Source organism: Nyctereutes procyonoides, unplaced genomic scaffold (assembly GCF_905146905.1).
Source record: "Nyctereutes procyonoides isolate TBG_1078 unplaced genomic scaffold, NYPRO_anot_genome, whole genome shotgun sequence".
Classification (NCBI taxonomy): Eukaryota; Metazoa; Chordata; class Mammalia; order Carnivora; family Canidae; genus Nyctereutes; species Nyctereutes procyonoides.
The window spans coordinates 28,400,710-28,409,967 of record NW_026575024.1 but is presented as its reverse complement, the minus strand read 5'-3'; the positions used below and the strand labels follow the sequence as shown (position 1 = coordinate 28,409,967).

Below are 9,258 nucleotides of genomic sequence, written 5' to 3'. Positions count from 1 at the left end.
GCAAAATATGGGAGAGAGAGGATTGTTTCAAATGATACAACTGAAGGGGCTCTTGGGTGGCTCAGTCAGTTAAGCATCTGCCTTTGGCTCAGGTCATGGTCCCAGGGTCCTGGGATTGAGCCCTACCTACATCAGGCTCCCTGCTCAACTGAGAGTTTGCTTCTCCCTCTGCATCTGCCACTCCCCCTGCTTGTGCTCTCTCACACTGTCTCTCTGTCAAATAAATAAAATCTTTTTTTAAAAATATGATACCACAGAAATATATGCCAGAATGTGGAAAATTCTGCAGGTTTTTCCTGCAGGCTTGGGTTTTTCAACAAATAAATATTAAGAAAAATAAGAGGAGGAGCTCCTGGCTGGCTCAGTCAGTAGAGCATGCGACTCTTGATCTCAGGGTCCTGAGTTAAGCCCCACATTGGACATGGAGCCTACTTTAAAAAAAAAAAAGACATAGCAACAAAATGTAACATGTGATCTTGTTTACGTCCTGATTCAAACAAATCAATCATAAAATGATATTTGTGATAAAAGCAGGAAAATTTGAATGCTGGAAAGTATTAGATAATAATAAGAGAATTACTATAAAATTTTAAGTATGATAATGGATTTTGATTATGTTTAAAAAATAACTCCTTTTTTTTTTTAGAGAGAGAGAGAGAGAGCATGAGTGGCAAGCAGAAGGGGCAGAGGGAGAGAGAGAATCTAAAGATCTTAAGATGGCTCTATGCCCAGCACGGAGCCTGACTCATCTCATGACCCTGAGATCGTGACCTGGGCCAAAATCAAGGATCAGAGGCTTACCCAACTGAGCCACTCAGTCAGCCCTTATACTTTGTGTTTTAATAAAGGGTTTTTTTTTAAAACCCAAGCCTGTATAATCTCTGAAAAGTCCTTGTACACTCTCAGGTATTCATGTACCCTAAACGGAAGTTCACTACACTACTTAGCAATATCAAACATACTGGGAGGACTTATACTTATCTGGCAGAAAGTTTAGGGATGAATTTGTCATAGATTCATTAAAACTAAGCAAATAAAAAGTATAGGACAATTAGGGGCACCTGGATGGCTCAGTCAGAAGAGCATGCGACTCTTGATCTCAGGGTCATGAGTTCAAGCCCCATATTGGATGTAGAGATGACTTCAATAAATAAAAACTATTAAAAAAAGAAAGATATAAAAACTGGGTTTGGGGGGAAGTTGTGCAAGAAAGGAAATGTAATAATGATGTATTACATGGCCCAGTTGTGAACAATACTTCTTTGGTCATAAAATATAAATGCTGAATACTGATAAGACAAAAGATTTTGATGTGTCTATTATAGGAAGATGTAAGGGAAGGAAGTGTGACTGTTTGGTGGAGGGAGATATATGAGAGTTAAACCATCATCTTCCATAGTAGTAGGTCTATTCATAATATATAAAACTGAAAAAAAAGACAAATAATGGTATAAGCATCTTATTTAGAAACACAGAGAGGGGGCACCTGGATGGCTTAGTTGGTTAAGCATCTGACTCTTCATTCCAGCTTGGGTCATGATCTGAGGTTCATGGGACTGAACACTGTGTCAGGCTCCATGGTAAGTGTGGAGCCTGCTTGAGATTCTCTCTCTCCTTCTCCCTCTTGCCCCTCCCTGCTCACACTCATATTCTCTCTCTCTCTCTCTCTCTCTCTCTCTCAATAAAAGGGAAAAAGAAAAAGAAAGAAAGAAAGAAAGAAACCAAAGAATCAGCTAAAATACTTAAAAGTGGTTGGTCTGTACATTTTTTTCCTAGGAGAGGAGGCAAGGGATCTGATGTTTTTAATTCTATACCTTATATGACTTTTTAAACAATGTACTTTGAGAAGGAGGGGAGGGAAGGAAGTTGGGGAATGACAATTTCTGATTTGCATTTTAACACTATTGCCATGGTCTGATGTTGAGTGCAGACAGCAGGGTTGAGAAGCAGTCAGTGAGGCCAGTTGGCAAACTGTTAATGGTAAGAAGTGTCATAATAAAAATTACGCAGAGGAGAAGACTGGAGGTGAGAGTTTGGGGTGAGTGGAGCTGGGTGAACCCTAAGGGCGGGTATTGAACTAAAGAGTAACCTGCCATCTTTATTTCTCTCTCTTCTCTCTCAACTTTGCCTCAATCAAAGCTAAGCCCTCTTTTCCAGAGGTTTCTGGCCCCTCCAACAGGACCAGCACAGGCCAGATAGTGAATTTCACCTGCACGTCAACTGGCTTCTTTCCCGAAAACATACACCTGAAATGGTTTGAAAATAGCATGGAGCTTCCCGCCTTTCAGACCTTGGTCTTCCTGCTTGGAGATGCTGCGTCCTACACTCTCATCAGCATAGCCATGGTGACCCTTGACTTGTCCTCACTCCACTCCCAGCTCACCTGCCAAGTGTCTCACAGTACATTGCAGAGCCCCCTCAGTAGGCACGTGAACATCTCTAAATTCCTCCAAGGTAAGGATCCCCCCACCCACCCAAATGGCCAACCCTTGCTGACCACTACAGGTTCCGTTTGGAGCACTTCACCTGCCTCCTCCCATTTATTCTTCATCAAACCTCTTGTAAGATAGGTATGAGGTTCCCTATCTTATAGGACCATCCTCTTCTTACAAGATGCCATGGTTAGGTACTTCTCTTTCAGAGCTCCCTTTGCTCTCTTATATTTGGGAGGTGGAAGTTCATTCATTCATTCAACAAGTGTTTACTGAGCATCTGCTATGTGGCAGCATTATTCTAGGTGCTGAGGATTCATGGTAAACAGAACAGACCTAATTCTGCTCTACCAAGTTCACAGTCACATAAGCCCCATCAACAAGATGCAAAAACTATACAGTTCTAACTTTTTTCTAAGATTTACTTATTAGAGAGAGGAGAAGCAGAGGGAGTAGGAGAGAGAAAATACCAAGCAGACTCTCTGCCAAGCCCAGAGTCCGATGAGGGGCTCGATCTCACAACCCTGAGATCATGACCTGAGCCAAAATCAAGAGTTGGATGCTTAACCAACTGAACCACCCAGGTGCCCCATATAGTTCTAACTTATAATATGTGCTATGAGAGAAAAGAACTGAGTATTAAGATAAATGAAAACAGGAAAAGTGTAGTTTACTAAGGAAATGCCTTTTTGGAGGAGCCACGGCAAAAAGATGAAAGGGAGTCCTCCAAGGAAAAGATGGAATGTTCCAGGCAGAGAAAACAGGGTGTGTAAAGGCCTTGTAATGTGGGCTGGAAGCGAGACATGCCAGAGCAGAGTGGAGGAAGAGATCCATGTGATCAGAGCTTAGGGAACCAGGGTGTGTGGAGAAGGAAGAGGCTGGAGAGAGAAGCAGAGACAAGACACACAGCGCTTCAAGCCACAGCAAGGAAGTTTCCCCCTATTGCATTGTCCCTGCGAATTCCTAACACTATGGTGTAAACCACCACACCACCATCGCTTTGCTGCCAGTCGTTGGATTTGAAACCCACCCTGACATCAGGGGAGAGGACAACGCAGGAAGGAAATCACCCTCCCTGGCCTTCACAAGGGTGTCTGCAAGGGATCTGCGCTCTCCTCAGTCACCACCCCACAGCAACCTCAGAGTGCAGAGACCCCACTCACCTCCTGTAGATGGGCACATCCCTTTCAGGGCTCTGGAGCCCCAGTGCTCCTTCTCTGTCTACTCCAGCCAGAGCAAAGCAAAGAGAAAACCCATTAACAGCATCACGGTCTCCACAGCAACCCTCCTCCTCACTGGAGACCATGTTTAGTACCAAGGTAAAGAGTTTAGCTCCTCATTTCAGAAATGCCTCCCTCCCTAAGTAGTAGTTTGCCCTTACATAGCCAAAAGATACCAAAGAATAAATAAATAAATAAATAAATAAATAAATAAATAAATAAATAAAGATACCAGAGAGTTCCAGCCTGGAAATGGAATTCTAGCCTCCACCTAGAGCATCCCAAAGAAGCTAGGTGTCCCTGCTTCACGCAGATGATGAAATCAAGTTGCAGGGAAGTAAAATGACTTGTCCAAGGTCACGTGGCTTTTAAGTTCATGAGATGGAATTTGAACTCAGTAATACGCCTCTTGGATGACCATGTCAGACCTCCCACACAACACAGAGATACCAGAGCAAGGCAGGGTCCCCCTTCCCCAAGAAAGGTGCTTTCATCATGGTCAGTACAAGATGGGCATTGTGCTGCTGTCTGCACTCTCTCCAAACCCCTGGTTCCCTGTCCTTCCCTATGTCAATGAAGAGACACCCCATCAACCCAACCATCTAAGCCAGAGACCTGTTTTACCAAATCTATCACAAGTTCTACCAAATAGACTTCTCACATCTCTCTGACCTCATCCATTTTACTGCCACTGCCCAGATTCATCCCCAAGTTCAAGTCAACATCATCCCTTACCTGGTCACCATAGCCCCTTCTCTCATATCTACCATTACCCTTGACAGTGCAGCCCCCAAGTTCCCAGCAGTCAAACACATTTTATAAAGGAGGCAGGTCTTGCCCCTTCTTTGCTTAAAACCCTTTGCTGGCTCACCACTGCTCTTACAAAAATAAAACAAAATAAAATCCTTATCAGCATGTTCAACAAAAATCTTTAAACATTTTTTTCATATACCCCGAGATAATTGTGAAGAACTATGTAGTTCCTTATATATTTTAAGGTAACATCTAAAATAGTTCATCGCAAGATGCCTGGGTGGTTCACTCAGTTAAGCATCTGCCTTTGGCTCAAGTTATAATCCCAGGGTCCTGGGATGGAGTCTCACATTGGTTCCCTGCTCAGTTGGGGAGCCTGCTTCTCCCTCCCCCCCGCCCATGTTTTCTCTTTCTCTCTCTCTCTCTTTCCCTCTCTCTCTCTCTCTTAAATGAATAAAATCTTAGAAAATAAAATAAAATAAATTGTTCATCACAGACTTAAATCGTTGCAAGGGCCAGAACCCCTGGGAGATTTATTTTTTTTTAAAAAAAAAGGATTTTATTTATTCATGATAGATAGAGAGAGAGAGAGGCAGAGATACAGGCAAAGGGAGAAGCAGGCTCCATACCGGGAGCCCGATGTGGGACTCAATCCCGGGACTCCAGGGTCACGCCCTGGGCTGAAGGCAGGCACTAAACCACTGAACCACCCAGGGATCCCCCTCCCCTGGGATATTTCAAATGTTACATCTCTCTGAAATGTTCAATGGAAAAGTAAAGTCATATTGCTTTGATTTCCACCATCATCCATTACAATAGACATAAACAAGCTCTTCTTGAATAATCAGAAATTTTATAATTTTCTTTTTACTTCCTAAATTTGTATTTCCATTCTAATTCCTGGGGAGAACTTTATCCTACTGTAAATATATTCTATATTTGAAAGTCCTTATTGACCACATCATCATACATATCATAGAGAACTATGAGAAAACATAGAACTACCACAAATATATATGTATTGAATATTCTATATAATAAATTGTATATATAACTTGTTATATAGAAAATTCAATATATATATAAATTGAATTTTTAAAATTGTTTCTTATGACCATAGGCTCTAAGTGTTAAAAAAATTCTTTTGGATTGAATCGCACAATCGATCAAAACAAATCTGACAAATTTTGACAAACAATCATCAAAATAACCACTAAAATGTTATCGGAGATGCAGCTCAGTGAGCAAGATGGGGGAGGTTATGATGCTTTGATTAAAGTAGGCATTCTAGCCAGCAAGATTTTGAACTGTCCTTTTATTTTGTGTCCCAGAGTGTCACCCAAGGTCACTGCACCAGAGGTAGATTTGGGATGTGTGGCAGGAAGGTCTTCCCTCTGCAACATTGGGAGAAGGACTGAGGAGCAGGAGCAAGAGGCAGGAGTAGGCATTCTCAGGCAGATCAATTTCAGGAAAGAGTCATGTGAGGGCTCAGGAGCTGGAAATTAATTGTCTTAAACTAAAAATGTATGGGCTCCTTAGGATGTTGTTATGTGCTCCCAGGAGCAAGTGTGTAGAACCAGTAAGTGCAAATAGTCTTCATGGCCAGTGGCTATGAATTTGGCTTCATCTCGCTCATGCTCACCCTCACTCATTCTGATCATCTTTCTGCCCTTGGACACGCTAGGCTTCACCTCAGGACCTCTGCCCATGCCCTTCCCTCTACCTGAGAGGCACTTCCCTACATGTGGCCTCTCCCAGAGCCTTCCTTCCTCTGGCCCTCCACCAGTCCCTTTGCCTAATGTTCCAGTTAACAGGACTGCATAACAAATTATTCCCAAACATATTCCAATGCTCTAAACTTACTCCAAATCTCCCAAATTATTATGCTCACATATTCTGTAGGGCAAGAATTTGGAGAGGGCCTGGCAGAGATGGCTTATCTCTGCTTCATGATGTCTGGGACCTCACCTCAATGATTCCAGGGCTGAGATCATCTCAAAACTGCTTCGCTAACATGCCTGACCATTGGTGCTGGCTATTGGCTTGGGGCTCTGTTCTTTTTGACATTGGCCTCTCCTGATCATCTTTCCATGTGGGTTAGTTTGAGCATCCTTGTAGCTCCAAAAGTGAATGTCCCAAGAGTCCCAAGTGGAAGTCACACCAACTTTGATAACCGACCTTTGGAAATTACGGTGTCAGCTCTGCTATACTCTTCATCAGGCAGTCACAAAGTCCCACCCAGGTTCCAGGGCAGAAGTAGACTCCCTTTCCAATGGGGAATGGCAAGGTTCTGGAAGAAATGTGGGGACTTGCTGTGGCCATTTTTGGAAAACACAATCTGCCACATGCAGTTAACTCCTATTCATCTCTCTTATTTCTGCTGAAAGGTCACTTCTTTCAGAAACTCTTCCCTAATATGCCCCATCTCCAGACCAGGTCAGGTGATCCTGTGTAGGTTCTCAGAACCTGTATGAGGATCATGTCCCTGCTTTTCTCCTTCTATGTCCTACACAGAAGAGCAGGAGCTCTGTGAGGCAGGGATAGTCTTGCTCGCTGCTGTATCCCAAGAACCAGGGTTGGAAAGCTAAGGATGCTCCTTGAGCATCTTTTGCTTGAGGGAAGGAAGGAACAAAGGAAGGGCTGTTGTTTCAGTTATACCCACAGTGACTATATCAGCACATCAGGTTCCAAGCCTTCAGCTGTCCATACTCACTTGCCACATCCAAAGGTTCTACCCTGAAGTCATACAAAGCACCTGGCTAGAGATGAACAGAGGCCTTAAGGCCTGTGAGGCTTCCGTGCTCACCAAGAACCCAGATGGCACATTCAACCAAGACAGTCATGTTCTGGTCTACACCTCTGAGGACAAAGCACAGTTCACCTGCCAAGTGTGGCAAGAGGCCCAGCCACCGGTCCAGGCCAGCATGCAACTGAGTGAGTTCAGAGGTGAGCCAGCATGTTGGGGTGAGTAGTGGGGGGAATAACCAAGCAGTGAAAGGTCCAGACCTGGAAACCAACAGGCCAGGTTCATATGATGGCTCTGCCATGTCTGTCATGCGTGACTTTGAGGAAGTCACTTCACCTTCCTGTAACTCAGTTCCTTCATCTATAAAATGGGACAGGGCAGCCCAGGTGGCTCAGTGGTTTAGCGCTGCCTCCAGCCCAGGGTGTGATCCTGGAGACCCAGGATCAAGTCCCATGTCGGGCTTCCTGCATGGAGCCTGCTTTTCCCTTTGCCTGTGTCTCTGACTCTCTTTGCATGTCTCTCATGAATAAATAAATAACAATCTTCTTTAATAAATGGGACAGCAATTAGAGCAACCTCAGCTGAGGGTGCTGTTTGGTCCCAGAGGTTGGTGCCTGCTTTCATCACCCAGCTGGATCTTGACTGCACACTTCTGGCACCAGTTCTTCCAGTGAATAGCTAAATTCATCTGAACTATCTTCCCCCATTTTCACCCACCCTGTCCAAAGCCATTGGGATTCAACAATTACCAAGCACCTATTAGGGTGCTCTCATTTGATACCGAGACATCCTGGGGTACGTGTTATCATCCCCATTTTAAAGATTATGAAATGAGGCTTAGAGAGATGAGGGGATTCCTTCTCCGGCTGAGTCTTGAGACTGGAGTCTGAGGAGAGGCTAGGCCTGCCTAAGGGTTGAGAGGTGAGAGCCGGAAGCCAGGTTCATCCCCATATCTTTCCAGAAGCCAGAGCATTCAGCGCCCCCTCTGGGACCCTCATCCTGCTTGGCTGGAAGTTGTTTTCCTTCACTGCACTTTGCGCCATCTGTGTCCTCAAGAGGAGATTCCCTTCCAGGTAAGGGGGACCTCAGAGAGAGGTTGGGTTTCCAGGGTCGGGGATACTCCAGGCCAACAGGGGGCACTGTGAGAAAAAGCCATTTCATACCGACCTTGAAGGTATGTGGAATCCAGAGTGTCTCTAAGAACTGTGCCCCAATCCTTTCAATCTTCCCCTCTGCCCCTCACAGTTCCAGGCTGAAGATGCACAAAGATGCAGGCTTCCCTGTTCTGGGCAGGGGTAGCACCCCAGGAAGGATACTTAATATGGAAACCACACTCTTGAGGTGATCTATGATGAGAAGCCTGAGAACAAGGGCTTTGCCCCAGCTCCCCGCTTCCCCTGCAGGTCACAGGTACCACAAGGCCCTCCACAGTGACACAGGAGCCTCAGTCCCTCCTGTTTTATTTAGAAGAACTGATCCAGGAACAGCACTTGCCATGAAGCCTGCAGCCACTACCAAAGCTTCTCCTGTCCCACCAGCCTCCTGAGACCTGTCTAGCACCGGCTGTCCCTCCCTGTCTCCTGCAGCCCACAGAAAGGATGAGAGCCTGGACTGGGAAGGGATGAGAGGTAGTCTTTCACATCCTATGGACAGCAGTTTCTCTGGGGATTCTGGGCATGAAGTCCATGACCCTGAGCAAGAAACCCAGAAGAGGCAAATTAAGCTCCTACCCAGGGAGGCACACAAACCTGCAATTCTGAAGGCCCCTCCCAGACTCCTCAAGGAAAGCCTGTTGTGCATGAGACCTTTACAGCTCCATCATTAAAATGTTATAAGAAACATCTATGGCCAATAAACATATAAAGAGATGTCCAATCTCATTAGTAATCAGGAAAAACCAAAGCAAAACCACCCTGAGACACCACTTGGTCCCTACATAGAAAAAATAAAGAAGCCATTGACTCTTTCTCATGTTGCTGATGGGTATGTCAAGTGGCACAGCTGCTTTTGGAAAACAGTTTGGAAAATTTGAACTTGAACATTCACATACTCCATAACCTGCTATACAAGTGGATAAACTATAGCTGCATACAATAATGGGGATAAA

At 44.7% G+C, this 9,258-nt stretch overlaps 1 protein-coding gene across 1 annotated transcript; it reads left to right on the top strand.

Annotated features, from left to right (window-relative positions):
- The first annotated feature begins 2,194 nt into the window (after positions 1 to 2,194).
- On the top strand, positions 2,195 to 9,103 carry LOC129495595 (signal-regulatory protein beta-1-like). Its single transcript, XM_055303252.1, has 4 exons — positions 2,195 to 2,454; positions 7,058 to 7,351; positions 8,113 to 8,224; positions 8,555 to 9,103. Exons 1-4 carry the CDS (start codon positions 2,268 to 2,270, stop codon positions 8,583 to 8,585), a joined length of 624 nt encoding a protein of 207 aa, XP_055159227.1. The 5' UTR covers positions 2,195 to 2,267; the 3' UTR covers positions 8,586 to 9,103.
- Positions 9,104 to 9,258: the final 155 nt, after the last annotated feature.

What these genes read in the sequence shown, in the direction of transcription:
- LOC129495595 (XM_055303252.1), top strand. Translation starts at nt 2,268, where the DNA reads ATGGAGCTTCCCGCCTTTCAGACCTTGGTCTTCCTGCTTGGAGATGCT. An exon ending in GCAACTGAGTGAGTTCAGAG is followed by an intron (nt 7,352 to 8,112) that starts GTGAGCCAGCAT and finishes ATATCTTTCCAG; the next exon opens with AAGCCAGAGCATTCAGCGCC. An exon ending in AAGAGGAGATTCCCTTCCAG is followed by an intron (nt 8,225 to 8,554) that starts GTAAGGGGGACC and finishes CTTCCCCTGCAG; the next exon opens with GTCACAGGTACCACAAGGCC.